Consider the following 25,925-nt stretch of genomic DNA (forward strand, 5'->3'; position numbering starts at 1 on the left):
CAAAACACCGAGCAAACGCAAAGCACACAAGCAGGGGTACAAATACACTTGGAACAGACTAGAAACACCTGGGATTAATGCAGGAGTGGGGCTACAGACAACAGACAGGTGGGACAGATAACAAGAAGGCAGGACCAGTGAGGAGAAGACCACAACAACAACGATAGCACAAGGAACAAGAAAAACTGAGAAACAGCAGAAAGAGAGAAAGACAAGGACAGGGCCAGATGGGACGTTACACAAGAAGACATTCACACATTACTTGATTACATGTAGCCTTGTTAGCCATACAAGCTAACAAGCTCATATACGGACTATACAGCTAATGCACAGCTTGCAGTAATCTAAGCGTAAATTATGTATGTTTCATAAAGCAACATGTGGCCATGAGGGACAGGGATGCAGTCTCACTTCCTGCTCTAAAATGTAGGGGCGTGGTCAAAATAAGGCTCCGCCTACACATTAAAACTGTGTTTCGGGGGTGACATGAAAAACGTGGCACAGCATTTTTTGAATACTTTGATTCTCATAAATCTAAATACTTCAAAAGAAATTTTAAAAGACTTATTAATATAGATAAAACATTATTAATATAAAAATGTAAGAATTATTTTCATGTGAAAAATTAGGGGTGTGTGTTTAGGACAGACAACTCCCAATAGAAAATACCCTAATGGTGGTTTTGAATATATTTAGCTTAATATGATCACAGTTAATGCCTTGAATTTAAGGAAACCATAATATAAGCTCTGAAAACATTACTAACTCAGTAGAATGGTCCATATAACAGTGTTGAAGGTTAAAGGGAGACTTGGTGTGCAGAACTGTTAGCTTGCTTGTAGCATGTATGTAGCAATACTCATATTTTGACTTCTAGACGACCTTGTAATTTAAAGGGTCTAAAGATGTTGGGGGGGGTGTACACAGCACAAAATGTATCAGTTTTGGCTTTTTGTTTACACAGATTTTTTTTAATCTCATTCATTTTTCTCATAGAGAAAACCAGCTTAACCTCAGTTCCTTATACAGGCATGATGCCCACTAAAGAATGATGCATGACTTCACACTGTTAGGAGGAAAGGTTCTGTGCAGGGACGTTTTCATTCATCAAGGTACAAACAATGTAAATGTTCCCTCAAAGGTACAACTGTGGTTTTAAGTGACAAGAGGGGTAATGCCCTAATGACAAGAGGGGTAATGCCCTAATGACAAGAGGGGTACTGCCTCAGTGACAAGAGGGGTACTGCCTCAGTGTCAAAAGGGGTACCACCCCGTGACAAGAGGGGTAATGCCCCACTGACAAGAACGGTACTGCATCCGTGACAAGAAGGGTACTGCCCCTACGACAAGAGGGGTACTGCCCTAGTGACAAAAGGAGCACTACCCCATGACAAGAGGGGTACTGCCCCAGTAACAAAAGGGATAGTGCCCTGTGACAAGAGGGGTACTACCCAAGTGACAAGAGGGGTACTGCCCCAGTGTCAAAAGGGGTACAACCCCGTGATAAGAGGGGTCCTGCCCCAGTGACAAAAGGGTCCTGCCCCAGTTACAAGAGGGTCCTGCCCCAGTGAAAAGAGGTGTTCTCCACGTGTGACAAGAGGGGTACTGCCCCAGTGACAGGGGAGGTACTGCCTCAATGACAAAAGGTGTACTACCCCAGTGACAAGAGAGGTACTGCCTCAGTGACAAAAGGGTACTACCCCAGTGACAAGAGAGGTACTGCCTCAGTGACAAAAGGGGTACTTCCCCAGTGACAAGAAAGGTACTGCCTCAGTGACAAGAGGGGTACTGCCCTAGTAACAAGAGGAGTACTACCCCAGTGACAGGAGAGGTACTGCCTCAGTGACAAGAGAGGTACTGCTCTAGTGACAAGAGAGGTACTGCCCCGTGACAGTTTCGTATCTTTTTTCTGAGAGCACAAATGTCTATAAAGCAGTGCACAATGCACAGATAATAATGCAAAGCTAGATAACAGAGCTACAAATAAACAAATGGGAATTATGACTTAAAAAATAAGGCCTGACGATTAAACAGAGGAATTCTGAGCAAACTGAAGCTTGATATGTCAGATAAACCAAGCCTGTCAACATGCAGCACTACACCTTTCCTTTCATTCTGTGCTTGCACTCCCTGCTGCCACACTGCTGCAAATCCACCAGCTGAGACCCCTTGGCCTGCAGCCCCTCTCTGGGACACAAACATCGGGATTAAGGTTGGAGAGAGAGGGAGAGAGAGTGATGCTCCAGCTGAAATGGAGTGAGAGTAGGTCACATCCCTCAACAGATGGCCAGGAACTCCCCTCCGTACCACCCCGCCCCCGCCGGCTCTGCTACCCTACTAAAGGCATGAATGACGCTAATGCTAGCGCACGTCACTGCTGCTCTGTGTAGCGGCCGCTTTAATCCCCTAACAATGTCTTACACGGCCGGTGGGATTCAGATCGTTACAAATGATGTCAGAGTTACTGCTAGCAGTGGCTAACTGTAAGCGTATTGATGTCTTTGGGTCATTTAGGCTAAGAGGCCTGCGGAGACGCTGCACTCTTACTGCTCCGCAACATGACTGGACATCACGTCTTTAGCTGTTTGACCCAGTTTTGGGACATTATTTTGTGAGAATTAGTGTAGCGCTTATGGAGCAGCAAACAGCACCGAACTCCTGATTTAAAGGGTTATGGAGGTGAAGTGGCTTCTTGTTGGGGAAACTGACCAGCTCACAGTGGTGGTGATCATCCGGAATGGACCAGGACAGTTCCCGGTGGGCTGCTACGCGTATGGGCCGTATATAGTCCTATAGAAAAGGAATGACTGGACTTGGTGGGTGTTTTTTGGACCATGTTGAACGTCTTTACAGATTTTACGTCACACGTACAGACGGGAAAAGTTTGCAAGCATCAGAACGAAAATGAAAATGTCATGTCGACTATATTTGTATGCTTGCATTTCAGTGTCCCACTCATATAGGCAACGATGAAAAGATTTAGGTCCTTTAAGAGTTTTATTTATATTAAAATGTATTTCCAGAACTGTATATCGCTGCTGTTGGAACAAAGCCTCGTATCTCTGAAATGGTAACTTTACAGGTGAAGGCAAACACATACATTACTTTCAATGGAAGGCAATGGAACCAGACTGATAGACAATATAAAGGCCAACATGCATTTTCAAATTAAGATAAACAGCAGCGATATGCTTAATTTGGGTATGCAATAATTGTGTCAAAGCGTAATTTATCTAACCTGCATTTTCACTCTCTAATAATGCATTTAAACTGAGTTATCAAAGAGAACACCAGGCTAGAAAGATGTCAAAATTCAAATGAAAAAGGGAAACAGCACCTCTCCTCTATGCAATCACACATTCTCGCCTACTATGCTCACTCTGCGTCAAAATGCCTTTGAAAATGCATTCGACCAGATTGCATTTTCGTTTTTCACAGACCTGTCAATCATCCCATCAGGGCGGGGCCAACGGCACGCATCTAAAGCATCTAAATCTCTGTGTAAATGAACTGTCAGTATTAGCACAGGCTACCAAATGGCAAATGAAAATCGCAGTACTGAGTATGGATTTTCATTCCGAGCTCAGCTTGCATTTTCATTTCCGTCTCGATCCTGATATCCTTCTATAAAAATGAAGATCTGAGTCGATGCTTCATGGAAAGTCTGAATACTGATTTCTCTGGGGAGTATAGTGCCTTCCAACAAAGGCAGCAGGACAAAAAACTTCTGACAACTATCTCAGACATCAGGTGCGCATTCGTAATCATTTCATGTAATAACTTTGTGAGCTTTTAGGGGTGGACGTCTGGTTCCTATCACCACCACTGTGAACAATTCTGACTTCTCTGGAACCAAACTGATCTGAATCAGTGTGCAGTTTCATGATTTATCCGTGCAGAACTTTCAGTGGAATTCTCTGTTAAAACCTAAATTCAGCCTGTCTTGTGGTAAAGATGAGAAAACATCAGCCAGTAGAAGCAACATTAGATCATCTTTTCAGAGGTGATACGGACTGGAGGACATCGGGCAAACAACCCTTTACCCGACTGTACCTGCTGGTAAAGAGTTAAGGACTCTGTGCATGCGCTGATCCATGTGAGCGGGTGGATGAGGATGAGTCAGAGGAGCTGTGAAATGAGTGAATGAACTGACACACACAGGAAACAGTTCAAAAATAAACTCCACAGATGTGAAGACAGGATGTGCTAAAAAGCACTTGAACTAGCACGACAACCACAGAATGAAACAGCAGAAGAGCGTCCGTGTAGCTTATGGATCCACACGATCGAGGAATCAAATTCAAGTGAAATCAACACCAGCGCACCTGCGAGTGGCCGTGAAGTTTCACAGGTCCATTTTCAGAGGCCTCTTTATAATAAATCTGAGCTTGAATGAATGTGTGGTTTGATAGTTAGGCCCAAAAATATTTGGACAGTGACAAAAGTTTTGGTATTTTAGCTGTTTACCAAAACATATTCAAGATACAGTTGTATAATCAACATGGGCTTAAAGTGTAGACTCTTGGCTTTAATTTGAGGGTATTCACATCCTAATTGGAGGAAGGGTTTAGGAATTATGGCTCTTTAATATGTAGCTGCCTCTTTTTCAAGGGTCCAAAGGTAACCGGACAATTATCTTAAAAGCTATTTCGTGGGCTGTATGGGCTATTCCCTCATTAATCCATCATCAATTAGACAAGTAAAAGGTCTTGATTCCAGGTGTGGCATTTGCATTTGGAAGCTGTTGCTGTGAACCCACAACATGCAGTCAAAGGAGTTCTCAATGGAAGTGAAGCAGACCATCATTAAGCTGAAAAAGAGAAGAAATCCATCAGAGAGACAGCAGAAATGTTAGGAGTGGCCAAATCAACAGTTTGGTATTTGGTACCATTCTGGGGAAAAAAGTGCCCATTGGTGAGCTCAGGAACTCAAAAAGGCCTGGACGTCCACAGAAGACAACAGTGGTGGATGATCGCAGAATCCTTTCCATGGTGAAGAAAAACCCCAGTATCAGAGTCTACTATAAAGAGAAGACTTCATGAGAGCAAATACAGAGGGTTCACCACAAGGTGCAAACCACTAATCAGCCTCAAAAATAGAAAGGCCAGATTAGACTTTGCCAAAAAAACGTCTAAAGAAGCCTGGAACTTCTGGATCAGCATTCTTTGGACAGATGAACTAAGATCTACCTGTACCAGAATGATGGGAAGAAGAAAGCATGGAGAAGGCTTGGAATGGCTCATGATCCAAAGCACACCACATCCTCTGTAAAACAGTGTGATGGCATGGGCATGCACGGCTTCCAATGGCACTGGGTCACTAGTGTTTATTGATGATGCAACAGAAGACAGAAGCAGCCGGATGAATTCTGACGTGTACAGGGATATACTTTCTCCTCAGATTCAACCAAATGCAGCAAGGTCGATTGGACGTCGCTTCACAGTGCAGATGGACAATGACCTGAAACTTACTGCGAAGCAACCCAGGAGTTTTTTAAGGCAAAGAAGTGGAATATTCTGCAATGGCTGAGTGAATCACCAGATCTCAACCCGATCAAGCATGCATTTCACTTGCTTAAGACAAAACTTAAGGCAGAAAGACCCACAAACAAGCAACAACTGAAGACAGCTGCAGTAAAGGCCTGGCAAAGCATCACAAAGGAGGAAACCCAGCGTCTGGTGATGTCCATGAGTTCCAGACGTCAGGCAGTCATTGCCTGCAAAGGATTCTCAACAAAGTATTTAAAATGAACATTTTATTTATGGTAAAGTCAATTTGTCCAATTACATTTGAGCCCCTGAAATGAGAAGGCTTTAGGCTTTGTAGAAAAATGGTTGCAATTCCTAAACATTTCATAGGATATTTTTGTGCAGCCCCTTGAATTAAACCTAAAAGTCTAAACTTCAATTGCATCTCAGTTGTTTCATTTCAAATCCAATGTGGTGGCATGCAGAGCCCAAATCATGAAGGTTGTGTCACTGTCCAAATATTTCTAGGCCTAACTGTATATGGTGATGGTGGTGTGTTGTGCTGGCATAAGTGGATCAGACACAGCAGTGCTGCTGCCGTTTTCAAACACTCAAACACTTTCAGTGTCACTGCTGGACTGAGAGCCAAAAATATCCAGCCAACAGCATCCTGTCAACAGACCACTGATGACTGCACCGCAGCAGATCAGCTATTGTCTCTAACTTTACATCTACAAGGTGGTCCAAGTGTCTAATAGATTGGACAGTGAGAGGACACAGTGTTTAAAAACTGCAGCGCCACTGCTGTGTCTGATCCACTCGTAGCAGCACAACACACACTAACACACCACCATGTCAGTGTCACTGCAGTGTGAATTTTGATCCACCACCCTAATAATACCTGTTCTCTGGTGGTCCTGTGGGTCCTGACCTGGGGTCCAAGAACAGGGTAATGAAGTATGCAGAGAAACAGATGGACTACAGTCTGTTACTGTAGAACTACAAAGTCCACCTATGTGGTAAGTGGAGCTGATAAAATGGGTAGTGAGTGTTTTCATGTCAATACCAGGGTTTTAGTCTGTAGGCGGAGCCTTATTTTAGCCACGCCCCTGCACTTTAGAGCAAGAAGTGAGGCTGCATCCATGTCCCTCATGGCCACATGGTAAGCAGTTAGATCCAATTGACTTGAAGTAAATGTGTCTATAAATGTGCCTTTATGAATGACCAGTGAACCTACATGTTTTTCAGAGAAACCCTTCTGCGAGAAGCTTTTAGAGGCGGACGTCTGGTTCCTATCACCACCACTGTGAACAATCCTAACTCTGGAAGTTTCTCTAGAACACAGCATTTCACACCAAGCCACTCTGCATGACTTTATTTACATTTTCACCATTTAATTATGCAGAAATTGAAAAAACGAAGAGTTCCCTTTTAACCTTGCTTTGTCGTCTTGATTATAAGATAAGTAAGTGATACTTTTTTGCTCCCACAACCAGGGAAATTCCACCTCTGCATTTAACCCATCCATGAAGTGAAACACCACATACACACTAGTGAACACACACTAGGAGGCAGTGAGCACACTTGCCCGGAGCGGTGGGCAGCCCTATCCATGGCGCCCGGGGAGCAGTTGGGGGTTAGGTGTCTCGCTCAAGGACTCCTCAGTCATGGACTGTCGGTCCTGGGGATCGAACCGGCAACCTTCTGGTTACAGAGGCAGATCCCTAACCTCCAGCCCACGACTGCCCCAAGTTGTCATATTATCATCATATTTATCATTTGGGTTTTCTGCTACATGCTCTATAGTCTGGCGTCATTTCGGATGGTGAAGGCCCCTCTGTCACTCAGAGTGTCAGAGTGAGAGACGGACAAGGAGACTGTGATAATCGCTGATGCGCAGCGCTCAGAGCAGCTCGGCGGTGAGTAACGCTGCAGCAGCTATTCTGGTCTTCTGTCTGCAGATCTATGACTTAATTACACTGTGTTCTCTCAGAGGCCTTTACACATTCATCTCTATAAACCCTCACTGTCTGCAGCTCCACTGACATTCAGCCAGTGAGGGGAGCACACAGGCCTTTCTGTCTGAGAGAGAGATACAGAGAGAGAGAGAGAGAGAGAGAGAGAGAGAGATGTAGAGTGAAACAGAGAAGTGTGAAAACAGGGTGAGTGGGTGAGAAGCAGAAAGAGTGAGGGGTGAGAAGTCAATCTCAAGAGAAAGAGAGAGGGGGGAGAGAGCGAGAGAGCGAGAGAGAGAGAGAGAGAGGGGAGCAGAAACAGCGTGAGAAAACAAAGCAGCCAGTGTGAGAGACAGAGATAGGACAGAAAATGAGAAAGAGAGAAAGAAAGAAGGGAGAGAGTGAAGAGAAAGATAGAAAGAAAAAGGGAGAAAGGGAGAAAAAGGAGGGAGAGCGAGAGTGAAATGGACAAAGCGAAAGAGAGGGGGATGATGAAAGAAGACAGAAGAAGAAAGGAGGGAGAGAGAAAAAATAAGGGGAGTCAGAGAATGAACAAAGAAAGAAAGGAGAGATAAAGAAAATTGGGGAGTAAAAGAGAGAGAGAGCAAGAGAGGGAGACAGAGTGAAGATAGAGAGGAAGAGAAAGGAGGGATAGAGAGAAAAATGAAGGGAGAGATGGAGAGAGAGATGTGGCGAGAGCGGGAGAGCGACAAGAGAAAGGAAAATGGATAGAGAAAAAAGAAAGGGGATGAAGAGACCGAGAGGGGGAGAAAAGACGGAAGGAGAGAGAAAATAAAGGGGGGAGACGGAGAGAGAGAAGATAGAAAGAGAAAGGAGAAATAAAGAGAAAAATGAAGCAGGGGAAAAAGAGAGAGGGGGGGGTGACAAAGTGGGAGAGAGAGTAGTGAGAGAAAAAAGGAGAGAGAGAGAGGGAGAAAGTGAAGAAAGAAAGAGAAAAGAGGGATAGAAAGAAAACCGAAGGGAGAGAGGGGGAGATGGAGAGAGAGATAGGACAAGAGAGGGAAAGAGTGATAGAGAAAGGAAAAATGGATAGAGAAAGAAAGGAGGGGATGGAGAGACAAAGGGGGAGAGAAAAAATAAGGGGGAAGAGGAAAAGAGAGTGAAGATGGAGAGAAAGAGAAAAGAGGGAGAGAGAAAATTGAGGGGAGAGATGGAGAGAGAGGGCGAGAGAGGGAGAGACAAAAGGGGAGAGAAAAGATTGAGGGACAAATAAAATAAGGGGGGAAAGGGAGAGAGAAAGAAAGAAAGAGTCAGAGAGAGAGAGAGAAAGAGAGATCCCCATTCATCTGCACTGGTTCCTGTGACATCACAAAAACAAAGAATTCAAAAGTTGTGCAGCTTAGTTTCCATATACATTTCCATCAAACGTGGCCTTTAATAGTCTGATAAGGTGGGTGAACGCATATACGCCTAATCTATGGCTTGCATATATACTGTCTATCTGACACATATATCATATATATCATATGCGCATGATCATCCGTATCATATCAGTGTTTCAGCCCCAGAACTGCATCTCAGAGCTTAAATCTCATTTTCATCTCTCCATCTGCAGCCGTTGTCTGAAGGCTATTTTTACTCCTGTTAAAGAGCTGCAGTGACATTCCATCACGCTCTCTGATTCTAGAGGAACGGCCTGCAGAACCTCATACTGATTTCAGCACATCTGCCTGTAAATATTTGCTGTGTTTCTTTTGGAGTAAACAGTGCTTGGGCCGCACGCCTCTTAAAGGGGCACTCCGGCCTAAAACTAGAGTTTAAAGAGTTGTCCAGCATTCATCCATCCATCCATCCATCCATTTTCCAAGCTGCTTCTCCCTCAGGGTTGCGGGTTCCTCCTACCTTCAAGATTTATCATCAAAAAAAGTCCCTAAACTTGACCATCTATTAATGCAGCACCGCTGTAAAGTGTATGTTATGTATATTCACAAAATATGTAGTGATAGTCCTATTTTTTTATTTTGGATGGAGTTTCCCTTTAACCAGTGCAAGAGCAGTCAGTTTCATGTTTTCACAGTCCAGAACCGAAGACGAGATTTTTACTACACCCACTCGAATCCTGTCATATTCTGCATTTCTCTCTGTCTGCGCTGCAGAAACTGAAGTGTTGATCTTGTTAGATAAATGAAGTCAGGTCAACAGTCCACATGGGTCTCTTTGTTTTGGTTTAAATAGCAGGATTATTTCATTAGAATGGCTCGCAGGGTCATTTTTGTTATAAAATCCAGTTAAATAAAAGCTCTCGGTTAAAGGGCCTAGTCTTTTATTTTCCCCCTGAGGCCCAATTTTAACATTTGTGTGCCTTTCTTTCCCAAAAACAGTCATAACTCATTGTCACATGACCACATTGCAACCTCTCTTTATCCTGCAGAATGAAACAGGCTGATATATGTAAATAGGCTCTGTTCTAATTGGCTGTGCCAAAAGTTGTCTCGGATGAAACATCACTTATAGCTTCAGTGTGAAAAGGCGGGGCTAAAATGGTGCAGGCCAGGGGTCGGCAACATGCGGCTCTTTTACTGCCCTGCGGCAGCTCCACAGCAGAATTAGATATTTATGTAAAAATAAAATCCTTCTTTGCAGTAAAATAAAGCTCTGCTGATCGTTCAACACAGTTTTAACAATACATGGACTGAACGCTGAAGTTAATGTAGCTTATAACTGCTAATTCACCATACAGTAGACTGCTGGCCACCATAGCAACGCAGACATCTTGCCTAGCTAGTAGCTAACGAAAAGGTGAAGAGAGAGATTTAAGCCGAACATAGATAATCTAGAGACGAATGGACTCATTTGCGGTTAGAATCACTCCAGCTGGTTTCCTGATACATCTAATCTGCTACGAGAAGCTGTCAAACCCTAAAAAGTCGCAAAGCTGAAGTCAGTATCTTGTTCAAATTCTTACGTTCCAAAATAAAAAGTGCAGCAGTTCTGGCGCCTCAGGCCCCATTTAAGATGGAACGGGAAAATTCGAAAAAGAAGCTGGCAAATGGGAAGCGACTTCATCCTCGTTAAAAAAGTCTAACGTGGAAAGACTTTTTAGAAGAAACGATTCTACTTTTGTGGAAAAGGTTCCTGCTAGAGATGCAAGAAAAGCGGCAATAGCTGAGCTGAAGCTTAAAGCAGAGCGAAGTAAGTCTGTTTTTTGTTTACATTTGTAGCCTATACTAGCACACTAGCACACACTAAGACACATTTACAGCCAAGATGGTAAAATGAAGATAAAATGTTTGGCTCTATCTTCGTCACTTTACTCTGCTAGCTTGCTAGGTAGTGAGCTAAAGCTAACAAAAAAAAAACACCACAAAATAAAGACATTATACCATTATGGTGAAGTCCACTGCCAGACAAAGGATATTTTCACAAATTTTATGTATGTTATGCTCAGAAATCTTAAGTTCTGCATCATGAAATTTGCATGGCTAGCCGATTAGCCACCTAGCTCGCTAAGCTAGCAACATCATTTCTATGCAACTTGGCATAAAAGCTCATAAAACCGCTGTCGCCTCACAGCGAGGAGGGCCTGGGTTCGATTCCCCGGCCAGGAAAACGGGGTCCTCTCTGTGTGGAGTTTACATGTTCTCCCCGCATCTGCGTGGGTTTCCTCCGGGTTCTCCGGTTTCCTCCCACAGTCCAAAGACATGCAGTCAGTCCTACTGGACATGCTACATAGCCCATGTGTGTGAGTGTGTGAGTGACTGTCTGTGTCTGTCTGTCTGTCTGCCCTGCGATGGACTGGCGACCTGTCCCGAGTGTATCCTGCCTTCCGCCTGATGACCGCTGGGATAGGCTCCAGCACCCCCTGGAACCCTGAGGGAGAAGTGACTTAGAAAATGTGTGTGTATTACGGTTATGGCCTACATGACGTCTCACTCATCCTTGAAGCACAAGCTTAACACGGACCACGTTTCTTTCTTCACTTCTGTAATAATCTCATTATTTACACCCCGAATGAATCTGAGCTCCGTGTAGAATTCGAGGTGTCGAGAGACGAGGCAATGACTCTAGCTACGTGAGTCACCATTACAGCAGCTACTGAAGAATAAACTGTATTAGGAGCCTTGTAAACAGTTGTTAGCGTTAGCTGGCCAGTCACAGAAACAGTAGCTTTGATAAAGTCACGTTTGTTGTTGCGGCTAAGGAAAGCCACAAAATGAAAAGCTACCAATCTTGGGTCAGTCAGGGTCAACTGATCTGGAAGTGTGTCGTTTGATGTGACCGTGCCATGCGTTGTCACCGTTTTGACTGGCTGCTTCGTGCAACTTGTTTGCTTGCAACAGTTGTAGCTGAGCTGCAGGACATTTTACACTATACCACTCACGGTTTCATGCAGGCATCAAGCAGTTAAAGCTTCGTTTATGTTTCGCCAAGTAACACCAGCCCTACCCTGAGCCCGAACAGCAAGTGATGCAAGTGACAAGAAAACCAAAACGCTTCTTTTAGAATCTGAGAAGCGGCCTGCACCAGCTATGAGGCCCAAAGAGCGATGAGGTGTGATGCAACCGTTTCTAGTTTCTAGTTTCTAGTTGCAGAGAGCCGCAGTGAAAGTTAATATGCTGGTCACCAGAAAAAACAGCATATCTTGTGTCTGTTATGGTCAACCAGCACGAACCAGCACGAACCAGCATAAACAAGACCAGCAGGAATTAGGGTTAGCAGGGTTAGCAGGGTTAGCGAACACCAATACATAACCGTGTATAACGCGAATGCTATTTAAAGCTATTTAAGCCATGTTATTCAGCTATTTTCTAACAGGTTGGCATTTGTTTAGGCTTTGGCACGCACATTTAACGTTTCCAGGATAGACATCTTTAAGCTAATGCTACATTTGAACGATCTCTTGTTAGGACGCTGCTGTTAGGTTAACCTCGCCAAGGGCGAGTCCGTTCTGACTGGAAAATCCTCATCCTCTTCTTCTCCCACTTGTGCAAAGTGGGGGTGACGTGCTTCCGAGTGGAAGTTGGGAGGGGGCAGCGTTAAAAGTGTGTTGAAACGGGACCTGCGTTAGGCTAAGCTGCTTCAGCCTGAACTCAGAGACAGAGGGAAAGCTGCTGCAGGCCTCTACGGTCTCACTGATGGTGTCCATCCTGCGCTGTAAACCTTCAGAAACACCAGCACACTCACAAAGCGCGCGCTGAACAGTGGACAAATGTCTCGGTCCCAACGTGGCCGTCTTCCGCAGCACCTAGTGCGTGTGCTAGCATTAAATGAGTGACTAGGGACGGACGGCCTGTAGGCCACTGAAAGGCCTGGCCTGGGGCCACCAATTAGCGACCCATTCCATACGAGAGAATCTGTTGTCAACACATCATACAACACAGGATATGAATGAAATATATCGTGGTCTATTTTCAGTATATTTCATTTTCCCTCTGAGATGGGCCAGTTAGCCCCATTAGCGAGTTTTCTCTAGCGCCAACCCCCAAGCTTATACGTTTTTCAGGTCTTTTCAATGAAGTAGGATCTACAGAAAAGCCCCGAACACAGTCCTATCGAGAGCCACGGAACAGTGTGGGCACATACAGGGAGGTTTTGTAGCTCTAATTTAGAAAAGAGTGTTTTTTTCACTCAACAGCAGCACAATGGAGGGGCTATGTCAGCGGCAGGCTACTGCTCTCAGTGTGGGCCTTAATGGAGGATTTCAAAGAGATGGCTTTTCAAGTCGGTTCTGGAAGAAATCTGTGATTCTCAGGTTTCGGTTTTCTTCCCAATACACTTCTGAGATGTTTACCTACCTGGCTCACTTTGCTAGCTAACGTGCCAGCACAGGTTTTACGTTCAGTAATAGCTTCAGTAGTTTAGGTTTAAATACCGTGACTCAGACAACGCAAGGTGGTGTCAGACGTCCTGTTCGATATTTCAGTTTCCGGGGGGTGTTATTACATGACCAGTAACACTGGAAGGATCTATTTGTAGCCATTTCTTGATAAGATCTGCCACTTGATCACCACAGGCAAGCTGGGCATTCATTTTATTATAACTTAAATCTCAATGCACAGCTTTCTCGATCACTTCGGGCTCATCTACAGCTCTGGTCATCCTTCTGGAAGCTACGTTTTTACAGATTTTTGGCCATTAGTCTGATTAAAAATAGCGATTCCAAACTTTTTAATGGTTTTTCCTTCTCCAACAGCACAAAGTTACTGTTCGGTTATGAAGACAATTTAGTTTTTATGACAGCTACGCTTGCTTTGTTTATCCTTGTCCTAGGGGTATTATTATTTTTATTATAGTATTTTTCAGTGTGGCAATACATGTTCTATTTTGTCTGTTCCAGTTAATTAAACCAGTTAATTTGGGGGGCAGTTGTGGGCTGGAGGTTAGGGAACTGGCCCTGTGACCGGAAGGTCGCTGGTTCAATCCCCAGTGCCGACAGTCCATGACTGAGGTGTCCTTGAGCAAGACACCTAACCCCCAATTGCTCCCCGGGCACCGTGCATAGGGCTGCCCACCTCTCCGGGCAAGTGTGCTCACTGCCCCCTAGTGTGTGTGTATGTGAAGTTTCACTTCACGGATGGGATGAAGTGGAATTTCCCCATTTGTGTGATTAAAAAAGTAGCACTTAACTTAATTAAATCTCAGAAAAACTAAGCACCATGACGCATATCATAAATTGTGAAAATCTTTAAGTATCGTAATACAATATTTTTGCCGTATCGCCCAGCCCTACCTCGTCCTACACTCCCTTACTGACCACAACAACAACGTGTTCCGCTCCACGGCCCAGCTGCGCTCTCTCTGAGTGGCTGAGCCTCAGCGTAGTGTCACAGGCCACACTCTGAGGGGTGTTTCATCGCTCAACGTGGCCAGAAACTGCCTACTGAGGCTGAGGCTACTGCCGGCGTGACCCACCTTAATCGGCGCGGTGCTGAAGCGGATTCTGCGGCTCGGCGGTGGCTCCTCTTCTACAGGAAGCCCTGGGACCTCCACGCAGGTCGCTTCGGCCTCGTAGGCCTCCTCTTCTTCGTCGTCTTCGTCCCCCAGCTGGCTGCCTCCAGAGTCCTCCCCTGCAGCGCTGTACGTGCTGACCTCCACCAGGGTGGCCCCTGTTGAAGAATCCTCCTTCAGGGTGGCCTCATCATCCCCATCGTCCTCCTTAGTGACCCCTACGGAACAACTGGCCCGGCTCGCCCCGCTGACCTCTGCCCCAGTGGCCCCGGCTCGGGCAGGGTCCGTCTCTGAGGACTCGCCGTTGGCTTCCCTTAAATGCTGCTCGGTATCCCTGCTCTCTTTCAGGTCATCCGCAGCGCCCTCCGCCTCTCGGCCCCTGCGGGGGCCCCTGTGCTCCTGCGCCGGGGCGGGTCGCGCTCTGGCCGTGCTGATACAGGACAGGCGGTGGAGGTTGGAGCGCAGCTCGGCCGCCCGCTCGAACACGGCGCTGAGCTGGCTGACGGTGGGCGACACGGCCTCTGCAGCGTCCGGCCCGTCCAGTGACTCGGTGCTGCCATTGAAACGGGCCACCACGTCCAGACGCCCGTACTGGAGGCCGGCGTTCCGCTCCTTCCTCAGCGCGCTCCGGCTGGCGGCGCCCTCCTCCTCTTCCTCCTCCTCTTCCTCCTCCTCCTGCTGCCGCTCAAAGATCCTCCTGGTCTCCTGCAGCTTGGAGGAGGTGCTGATGGAGGAGGTGATGCTGCTGATGGAGGAGGTGCTGATGGAGGAGGTGATGCTGCCCATGGAGCTCGCGCCCTCCGCACCGAGCTTCAGCAGAGCGCCGTGGTCCACGCGCTCGTTTAGGCTGCCGGCCCGGGGCAGCGGGGCGCGCGCGGCTCTGGGCGCCGCGGGGGGGTCCGGGCTCGCGCCCATCTGCATGAAGAGGCTCTTGATGCGGTGCACGTTGGAGCCGTAGGCGCGGCCGCTCCCGGCATCGTGCGGATGCAGCGCTGGCAGCGGAGGCAGCGCGGCCCTCGAGGAGGACGACGAGGAGGAGTCGGTCTTCATCATGGCCTTCTGAGCATCGCCGCGCGAACCCAAGCCCTGACTGACCGCGCGCAACGCGTGCCCACCGTTAATCCCGCGCGCCTCCCTTCATCCTCATCCTCTCTGCTCTGCGGATCTGCGCCGCGCTCGCGCAACGGGCAAGAGGAGGCTCGGGCGCCGCTGGGTCCTAGCGCCCCCTTCTCCTGCACGAGCACGCGGCGCCGAATTAAAGGGGAACTCCGCTGCTTTTTCAAAATTTAGGCGAAATCCAGTCGCAGAGCTGCAAACAAAGCCACGCTGTTTTTAAAGTGAAGCGGTTCACCGCAGAGCAACTTTCAGTCTCAGATTTCACAGATCACAGTGGCGGTGAATGGAACCAGACATCGCCATGACTGCAACACAAACATAGCCGTTTTATTTACAATCCAAAACCACCAGCGCGCCTTCTGAGCTTATGTACTGAACGACGACAACGGTCGGAAAATCTGAAAAAAGTCTTCTTTGAGGACTATTTTGCCTCACAACGCCCTCTCTACACCCCATCCGCTCTCCATGTGTACGTGTGTATTAAAAAATACATTTTAAGCCAAAACCTTGTCGTCAAACAACGTCTCGGACATCTAACTTTCTGTGAGGGAGCTTTTAGAGGCGGACATCTGGTTCCTATCACCACCACTGGGAACTCTCTGGAACATCAAAAAAAGGCTACAGTTAAAGTTAAATAACAGGAAAAAAATAATAAAGGCTTTCTCTGTGCATTGCTTTAATATCTAATATCATACGTGATATAATATTATACATATTTATTTGTGTAAATAGTAGTGTCATATTATTAGGTTCTCTTCCTTGAGTGACCGCATACGCAGCGCTCCTCCGCTCCGCTAGGGGCAGCGGAGTTCATACTGTGTGAACGGGCTGCACGGACTGTAGGAGCGCAGAAGCGGAGGCGGTGTGAGCTGCACATGGAGTGGGGCAGTGGATTTAGACACGTAGAGAAGCTATTTTAGAGTTTTATAAAGGTTTATAAGCTGTTTATAAAGGGTTATAAGCTGTTTGGTCCTGTGTCTGGGGACTGGAGACTTCGCTAGACACCGCTTTAGTCCACACGGTAAGATAAACACACACATTTGGGGTGGAGGACGGTGGCTTGTGTTTCTTTTCAGTCTAACTGTCCGTTCCACCTTAAATGGTGCAGCAGCGAGGCGCTGGTTAGGCGCCAGAATGGAACTACCGTGGGAGCTGCTGCTCCGTTTAAGGTGGAACGGGCAGTTCGAATGAAAAGACCGGTCCAGCCTCGTGGCTGAAGTAGGAGCTGTTGACCTCTTATGCTCGTGGCTGTGTTTTGGTTTGTCCATCTGATTTTACCTGGCAAATTGGTCAGTAACGGCATGAAATAACTTGTATTTTGTTTGTTTGTTTACCTTTTGGTAAAAGCTCCCTTTAAATGAACAGAACATGTGTTTTATGATCACACATATTAATAAATGCTCACAGTTTACTGCTGAAAAGCCCCAAAATCTCAGACACTCTGTGTTATTTTATAAAAATCATTTTTACAGACCAGATCACTGAAGAGCCGCCGTCTGTTTATAGTTTATAGCCCAGATTTGTCGAAAAATGGGTAAAATTTTAGCGGAAGAGTTCAGCTTCTTTTATTATAAGGGTTTAAAATGACATCACCGTCTATTTGACTGGAGAGAAGACAGTTAGAGCCTCATTTGACCCCCACCTTCTGAATGTAGCTGCATTTTGGGACCACTGGTGGTCTCAAGGAGCGTAAGGGCTTACACAGTCTGTCTACTTTTTCTGATAGAATTTTCTTTGTCTGCGTGTTTGACAGAACGAGTTAAATAGCTGTGAATATCAGGTGTGGAAGGGTTCAGTGGTTTGTGTAAAGGAAAGGGTCGACAGGGTCATAATGATTTTGATTGGCCTGTAAGTGGAAGGAAGAACATTTTAAAAGGGGAGCTCAAAATTTCTGCCCAGTTCAGCGGTTGAGATGTAAACAGAGTCGTTTGGTGTGAAACGGTTCACTGTAGAGACTGGGACCTCTTTACAGTGGTGGTGAATGGAACCAGCGTAACCCTAACCCATGTATAGCCATTTTATTTACCATCCAAAACCACCAGTGAACCCACACGTGTCTTCTGAGTTTATTAAGTTAAGTGATGCTTTTAACCCATCCGTGAAGTGAAACACCACATACACACACACTAGGGGGCAGTGAGCACACTTACCCGGAGCGTGGGGCACCTGGGGAGCAAATGGGGGTTAGGTGTCTTGTTCAAGGACACCTCAGTCATGTGCTGTCGGCACTGGGGATCGAACCGGCAACCTTCCAGTCACAGGGCCAGTTCCCTAACCTCCAGCCCATTACTGCCACCATCATATATGTAATGGTGATGTTAAAACAGAGGGGAAGGAGGCTTCTTGTGGGATGCCTTATAACACTGTGCATGTAATTCTCCACCATGAATAGATTTGAAGAAATACGTTGTAGCCCAGATGTTTAGCTGAGACATCAGGCCGGGGTATTTATGTAATAACTATCTGTGAGGGAGCTTTTAGAGGTGGACGTCTGGTTCCTATCACCACCACTGGGAATAATTCTGACTTTGTAAGTTTCTCTAGAACAGAGCATTTCACACCAAACCGCTCTGAACGACTTTGTGAATGAATCTTAGTGATTTAGTTCTGCAGAGACCTTGAAAAATCCTTGGAATTCTCTATCCAGACCTCAGACGCAACAATAGGACATTGTCATGGAAAATTTAAGGCACAGTACGAATGTGTTGTCGTTCTTTTTGTATGTATAGAGTTGTAATGCTTTGTCACTGTTTTCTGAACAGACCTGTGAAGTTGACATTTGCATATTTAGAAGTAGTTCCAGGCTTATACACCCCAACCCGCCCACAAAATAAATGACTTTCAACATTTTTTCCTCTTCTCTCTCTCTCTCTCTCTCTCTCTCTCTCTCTCTCTCTCTCTCTCTCTCTTTCTCTCTGCAGTTTGTGAATATGACTTCGTTAGCCCATCAGCTGAAGCGGCTCGCGCTGCCCCAGAACGCGCCAGAAGTGTTCACACGGAGAGAGACCATTTCGCTTCTGTTTGACCCGAAACATGCAGCCACTTTGGACAAAGACAACTTCTACGCCCTGGGTAACACACTTTACAGAATCAGAGCAGTACAGCCTCTCACACACACTCTTAAGATCAGCGAAGCATGTGTGTGTGTGTGTATGTGTATATAAAATCTCCAGGGTGAGTCAAAAGTCACAGGACACAGTTTTATTTTATTTTTTATGCTGTCACGATGTGATGCTGAAGGTGGTGTTTGTTGCGGATTTTCTCTGGATACACAATTTGTTTGAGAGATGACCCCAGAGATAAAAGTAATAAAAGAATAATAATAAAGTAAAAAATAAAACGTGTCCTGTGACTTAACTTCCTCTGTGTGTATGTGTGTGAATGATTTATATAAAATATATATGTATGTACATACATATATTTATTTCACTTTCATCATAAGTAGAACTGCAGAAACAGTTCCTGTTATCCCATTTTATAGCATGAAATCTAACTATATTCAATTTACAGCCTGTATCTCAACCCCCAAATCGAAAAGAGTGAATATTAACATGCGTATTGTGACACCCCATATTCAGTGTATTGGGCTTTGGGGTGCATGATGATTGCAGTCGTCCAGTGCTGAACGGAGGGCCAGAGTCCAGCACAGTGTGGTGATTTCACGTTTAAACACATTAAATCTGGTGACTTGAACCTTGTGTGCGTGAAGTTGTCAAACTGTTCTGGACTTTTTCAGGCCCAGACTTTGAGCCCTCTGGTTTAAAGCCAGAAGTGTTTTCTTTCTAAGTAGGTTAATCTTACTCCACTGAATTTTGCACCGTTTACAACATGACCATATCCTACCATTTTCCTTCTCATGGAGTCGTATTTCACTCTGCAGGGAGTTTTTCAATAAAGTGTTTGATCTCATCTCTCTCAGGCTGCACGGGGCTGGAGGAGCTGTTGGGGATCGAACCAGCATTTGCGGAGTTCCAGGAGACGCTCTTCGGTGCAGCGTCTGTACACCTGGAGCGAGGTGTGCAGTCCAAAGAGGTCAACCAGAAGCTGGACAAGAGCATCTCCCTCTTCCTCACCCGCTTGTCCCCCTACTTCCTGCTCAAACCGGCTCTGAAGTGTCTGGAGTGGCTCATACACAGGTAGAACGTCTAGAACATCTCTTATTTTCTTAGTGGACAGTCACATGGCAGCTTCATAACTGGGTAACAGCATGTAGAGTCGTATGTGAACGTTTGAACTTACACTTGAGATTACAAATTACATGTTCTGCACGTTGCAGTAACAGATTTCCACCAGAGAGGTCTCCAAATCCCCAAATATTACATAGTAAAGCTCTAAAATATGTGTTTAGCTGTTGTATGTAATATGTCATTGTGATATATTGTGAATTATATATTGTGGATTTTACCTCAAATAAAACTTTCCGTGTTATAATATTGTATCTAATAAATTATAAGTTTACACTTTGTTCCACTAATTATATATTACATGTTCAGCAGTTGCTCTTATCCAGGGAGATCTGAATGTAATGTTAGGGGTCTGGAACAAGGTCCTTTAGTGTAGTGTTCCTGTCCGGACAGGGAATCAGAACAGTGGCAGAAACAGTGACTGTTAATTAACTGATCATTTTAATCTGTTAATGTATAATAAATCATACATTATTGGTCCTCTGTGCACAGTTTTATCAATACTAAGTATGACATACTGCATAAGTCTCAGTTGAATATGATGTATTTGTATTTATGTGTTACTGTTGTGGATGTATTTCAGGTTCCACATTCATTTGTATAACCAGGATAGCCTGATCGCCTGTGTGTTACCGTATCATGACACAAAACTGTTTGTGAGAGTCATTCAGCTTTTGAAGATTGACGACCCCACCCATAAATGGCATTGGCTGCATGGGCTTCAGGTGAACACTGAAGTTTTAAATCTGTTTTTTTTAGGTTGTTTTGAAAAAAAAAACTTCCTCATCAGTATCATTGTTTCTGTATCTTTGTGCACTCACTGGCCTCTTTATAAGAAACACCTACCTTGTGCTTCCACTCTCTGGCCACTTTATTAGAAACACCTACCTTGTGCTTCCACTCTCTGGCCACTTTATTAGAAACACCTACCTTGTGCTTCCACTCTCTGGCCACTTTATTAGAAACACCTACCTTGTGCTTCCACTCTCTGGCCACTTTATTAGAAACACCTACCTTGTGCTTCCACTCACTAGCCTCTTTATTGGATACACCTACCTTGTACTTCCACTCTCTGGCCTCTTTATTGGATACACCTACCTTGTGCTTTATGTACTCTGCTTTCTGTATAACTTCATTGTTAAGTACATGCCTTTGATCTCCAAAGAAACCTGGAGTTCCTTTGGCCAGAGGCACTTTACTCACTCACTGCTATAAAGATCTGGACTTCATGGACTTCATATGCACCATGGTGACAAAGTCAGTGAAGGTAAACCATCTTTACCTGGGTTTTCTTTACTTTCGATTGTGGTTGACATGTTGAAACCTGATTACCTGTGTTGCTGTTCTCATAGGCCTATTCGGCGTTCGTTCGTGATGGACGCTGCGCGCAGCTGCGAGTGGTTTTTTCTTTCTATGCGGCAGCCATCGTTCCTGCTTTAGAGGCCGTGGAGAAGGTCACTGATTCAATTGTAGCCAAACTGCTTCCATATGTGCAACTGGTAAGACCTGATCTGAATAATCCTTCAGAAAGTCAAGACCACTGAGAACAGATTTACTTATGAGTTTAATGTGCTGTTTGAACTTCCCCTGTTAGATCCCCCGTCCACATATCAAAGAGGTCTGTTCTGCATTAGTTGTCATTATGAAAATCAATGCATTTGTATGTATCCACTTATTTAGCCTATAGCAGTTTAGCCCCAGCCACTCACATTAAGCACGTTTACACTTAATAATATGGTACCTGCAGAACGTCAGATTTGATCTTTTATATGCACTTGAGTTATCAGATAATGGGAAAACTCTGGGTCTGCGTGAGTCGGACAGTAATCACATGCTTGCTTTGCAACCAGGCAAACTCACAGAAGATGACGTAAATTTAATATAGACATCGTCTAGGAGATGAATATTTACATCCTTCACTTTGTCAAGCATGTAGTTGGTTTCAGGGTCACTCCACGTGTGTTTTGCTGCATCTCGTGGCGACACTGCTCACTTAATTCCTGTACCACCGTCTGATTTCACACAGAAATCCCACAGAAGTCAGAGTAAGAGTTTACAGCACTGAGAAATCTGCTTACCGAGCTAAAATCCAGCTCTTTTTGTCAGATTTCTTAAGCAGATTTTTAGACCATACTCCAATCTAAGAAGTCAGAGTGTGCTGTGTACATGACCATTTGAATAATCAGATAACTGTACAAATGTGATTATGATTGGATTATTGAGTGCATGTAAGCGCACTCATTGAGGTTATAAGGAGTGTCACAGATCAGCTTTTTTTTATTCCAAAATGATGTTATGTAAAAGTAGATTTTGGCTGTTTTGGGGACGTAAAATCACACATAAGTGGAGGGGGAAAAATACACAGGATATGGTCGCTTTAAATCTTTTTTTTTATATTCTGCATAATTAAATGGTTATAAAGTAAACAAAGTCATTCAGACTGGTTTGGTGTGAAATGCAGAGTCAGAGTGGCGGTGATAGGAACCAGACGTCCACCTCTAAAAACTCCCTCACAGAAAGTTATTCCATGTTTGTTATTAGACATGGTGATTCCTGGTTCCATTCTCTACCACTGTAAAGAAAAAAAATGTAAGCAAACCGTTCTGAATGGTTTTGCTTACATCTCGAACACTGGACGGTCAGTGGTGAAACGTTCAGGATGACCAGAGCGACCTGCGTTTCCACAGGGTCTGAAATCGGAGCTGGTGGACTATAAAGCTGCCACCTACATGATCGTGTCTCAGCTAGCGGTGAAAGTGGTGATGCAAGCAGAACTGGTGAACACACTGGCTGTTCAGATGAGCAGGTCCTTGGGCAGAGGTCCAGCACTGACCTCTGAGGGCCTGTCCTGCCTCATCGTGCTCCTGCAGAACCAGAAGGAAGGAGTCGTTGGACCAAAGTGAGTTTCTGAGGTTCTTTTCCTCTTTCCCAAAGGTGGAGAAACATATCATGCTGTAGTGATATATAGACTGTTAACGCCATTGCGTGTGTTATCAGACGTTTTTCTTGCTTAATCAGCGTTGGTTCTTTCCTCCCCCAGGCCGTTTGGGTACCTCTGTGCAGTGCACTCTTTGGTGCCCTCCCTGCAGACCATAGCAGCATCCTATGACGTCAGTCCTTTACTGCGCTACCTGCTCCCACATCTCATTCACTCAGTCATCACACAGAATGGTAACTATTTAAAAACGTATTTGCCACCGTTTATTGTATTTTTTTGGTAGAATGTTTGAAATTCACTCTTTAAGACTGACAGTATTATTGTTTTTTTTTATTTATTTATTTTTTTTTTATTAAAAAGACCAGACCCATTCATATTACTATTATAATGGTATGAAATTTGCTGTGTTAGGTTAGCACCAAGCTAACGATTGTGTAAATTCACTTTAATAAACTAGGTTTAGTGCTGTTTGTGGAAAGCCTTGCAGTTTTACAGCTTTTCAGTTAATATTTCAACTTTAATTCTAACTCGCACTGTTATTGGAGGAGCCTGTTAGCTTGTAGGCTAGGTTAAATACATTGTCAGTATATATTTTCTTAATGTAATGGTAACCTTACTTAAATAATGGTAATTATTTAAAAATATATTTACCGCCTTCTGTGATATTTGTTTGGGAAAATGTTGGAGGTCTGCTCCATGAGACTGACAGTATTGTTTATATATTTAAAAAAAGGCCAAACAGAGTTAATAGAACTGAAAGAAAAACTTGGAGGCCTTATGTTCATCATGACCGACAACCTTGCATTTCATTATATTGTACTGTTCAGTACAGAAACCTTTAGAAGTAGATTTTATCCCATTCACATTACTAGCATAATGCTCATTTCTGTGGAATTTGCTGTGTTAGATTAGCACCTAGCTAATGATTGTGTGCACTCACGTTCCTGTTCCAGGTTTAGTGCAGTAGTAGGTTTTTGTAGGCCATTTGTAGTAAGCCTAAACACTTTCTGCAGTTCTACAGTTTTTCAGTTAATACTTCAACTCGGAATGTTATTGGAGGAGCCTGTTGACCAAGCCCTATCTACAGAGCTTAGCTGAAACTGCTTTGTTATCTAGTACACAGTTAGTATATATTTACTTAATATATACCCAATTTGATACTGCAAACATTAGTGCGTTGATGAGATCCTGCTGGTATGGGTTTTCTCCCTTTCATTGTTGCATACAGTAGCTATTTGAGTGCCCCTAGTGGAGACCCTTTAGCCTGCAGTTTTAACGATGATCATAACATACTACTTTTAATAATTAAGTTTGCTTTAAATGGATGGCTAAATGAAGGCAGTAGCAGGTAGTTTGACATATTGTTCTGTGTCTTTACAGAGTTGCAGGAAGAGGTTGTGGACAGCACCCTGCATAATCGGCTGCTAGAGTCGGTCCTCCAGATGCTTCCTCTCACCAGCGGCCTGGAGAGCTCAGCAGCAAGGTGAACGCTGTTTTAGTTCCTAATCACTGATCACATTAAGGGCTACAGCTACAAATGTACACATTTTGCTGTCTGTTCCACCTGAACTTGTCGAGTGTTGCATGCTTTTTACGTTGTGGATGTTTTTTTCACTTCTAATTGGTGTTTGCAGGCTTCTGCTAGAGGAATATGTGTCCTGTGGTGCAGAGCTCGGCTCAGACGGAGTGTCCTCCCTCAACCAGAAGATCCAGCCAGTCGTCAGACTCTTTGAGCACAAGTTAGTTTCCTCCCTAGGCCTTATCTAAGGTCAAGCTTTAGAGGGCCTACATTCTACATATTTGTTCCTCTCTTTATCTCATAGAATTGAACAGGATGATTTTGTTACTTTGACTGATATCTGTAAATGACCTCTCTTCTGATTGGCTCCTCTGTATTGTGCCTCATTCAACTTTAGCCCCTTTCCATTGTACATGCTTAGTTTTTGAGACCTCACACAATGAGTTCGAAGCATGTATGGACTGGGGAGTGAATAATGCATGAAACTTTAAAATTGTTAAAATCATGTATTTTATTCCATAAAAGTGAGGGAAATTTAGCTTTCCGAGATATAAGTCTGTCATGTTTTAGGTATCCCGGAGCTCTGGATGCTGTTCTGGAGGCTCATGTTAGTGAGATGAACTCAGATCAGCAGAAGAACCTTCTCCACCAGTTCCTGTCTCTCACCATGAGTTGCGGCAAATACCAGGTAGGCCGAGAAGCTCAGATGTTTTTTTTTTCCTTTCTCTTATTGCAGTTTATGATGGTTGATCTTTATGCCATGAAAATTTTGCAGGGTTTTCAGAAGCATTGTGGTTTAAAGAGCATGTAATCATCTCCTGTAAAAAGTGTTTGAGGAGTTCTCGAAGTCGTCACAGTGACTGTCTCATGTTAAACTGCTTTGAATGTTGTTACATCATTGTGGTGATTATGCTCACCATCTCCAGCATGGTGACTGGTTTATTTGTGTGTTTAGCTGTTGGCAGATTCAGACACGTCACTGATGCTCAGTCTTAACCACCCGCTGTCCTCTGTGAGGAACTTGGCTCTGGACCACTTGAAAAACATTCTGGCCTCAGGACAGGTAGGTTATCACTCCTACAAGAGCTTTAATCAGGCCTGACTGCAATATTACTAGGAATTTTCTGCGTGACGTCAGACACACCCTGATCCACCCACAAAATTGTGTCTGAATTACTGCTGCACAACGTGGCCATGAAATGCAGTGTTCTATAAAGATGTTGATATGAGAATATAATTTTGTTTAGAATATAGTGTCTCTGAACGGGAGTGCAACAAGTAATTTTCTTTCTCCTGTGTAAATGGAAATCGCACTAATCTCACTAACAACAATACCTTTTACTGTTGTATTAGGTGTGTATATATATATATATATATATATATATATATATATATATATATATATATGTGTGTGTGTGTGTGTGTGTGTGTGTGTGTGTGTGTGTGTGTGTGTACGTACACTATATGTACACTATATTTCCAAAAATATTCACTCACCCATCCAAATCATTGAATTCAGGTGTTCCAACAAGTCAGTCATGAAATTTCCTTGCTACTAAATATTCCACAGTTAACTGTCAGTGGTATTATAACTCAGCCACGACATGGTCAGCCACGTAAAATGACAGAGTCGGGTCAACGGATGCTGAGACGCATAGTGCCCAGAAGTCGCCAACTTTCTGCAGAGTCAATCGCTACAGACCTCCAAACTTCATGTTTAGATTAGCTCAAGAACAGCGTAGAGAGCTTCATGGAATGGGTTTCCATGGTGGAACAGCTGCATCCAAGACTTACATCAACAAGCGCAATGCAAAGTGTTGAGTGCAGTGGTGGAAA

At 44.5% G+C, this 25,925-nt stretch overlaps 2 protein-coding genes across 4 annotated transcripts in view; one reads left to right on the forward strand and one right to left on the reverse strand.

Moving 5' to 3' along the window:
• The window catches only part of ppp1r9bb (protein phosphatase 1, regulatory subunit 9Bb), a 36,663-nt gene extending 21,136 nt beyond the window's left edge, over positions 1-15,527 (reverse strand). For both annotated transcript variants that reach the window (XM_017710587.2, XM_017710586.2), the window contains exon 1: positions 14,297-15,527. In XM_017710587.2, coding sequence (XP_017566076.1) covers positions 14,297-15,385 — 1,089 coding nt within the window. In that variant the 5' untranslated portion in view covers positions 15,386-15,527. The remainder of the gene's footprint in view (positions 1-14,296) is intronic.
• A 648-nt stretch (positions 15,528-16,175) lies between these two features.
• Positions 16,176-25,925, forward strand: part of heatr1 (HEAT repeat containing 1) — a 40,444-nt gene continuing 30,694 nt past the window's right edge. The window contains exons 1-12 of one of the 2 annotated variants that reach the window (XM_017710584.2): positions 16,176-16,469; positions 18,370-18,520; positions 19,368-19,584; positions 20,216-20,357; positions 20,798-20,899; positions 20,985-21,131; positions 22,320-22,531; positions 22,673-22,803; positions 23,951-24,053; positions 24,205-24,309; positions 24,660-24,777; positions 25,045-25,152. In XM_017710584.2, the coding sequence (XP_017566073.1) occupies positions 18,379-18,520; positions 19,368-19,584; positions 20,216-20,357; positions 20,798-20,899; positions 20,985-21,131; positions 22,320-22,531; positions 22,673-22,803; positions 23,951-24,053; positions 24,205-24,309; positions 24,660-24,777; positions 25,045-25,152 (1,527 nt within the window). In that variant the 5' untranslated portion in view covers positions 16,176-16,469; positions 18,370-18,378. The remainder of the gene's footprint in view (positions 16,470-18,369; positions 18,521-19,367; positions 19,585-20,215; positions 20,358-20,797; positions 20,900-20,984; positions 21,132-22,319; positions 22,532-22,672; positions 22,804-23,950; positions 24,054-24,204; positions 24,310-24,659; positions 24,778-25,044; positions 25,153-25,925) is intronic. The other variant, XM_017710585.2, reaches the window with a different exon arrangement.

This window comes from Pygocentrus nattereri, chromosome 13 (assembly GCF_015220715.1).
Source record: "Pygocentrus nattereri isolate fPygNat1 chromosome 13, fPygNat1.pri, whole genome shotgun sequence".
Classification (NCBI taxonomy): Eukaryota; Metazoa; Chordata; class Actinopteri; order Characiformes; family Serrasalmidae; genus Pygocentrus; species Pygocentrus nattereri.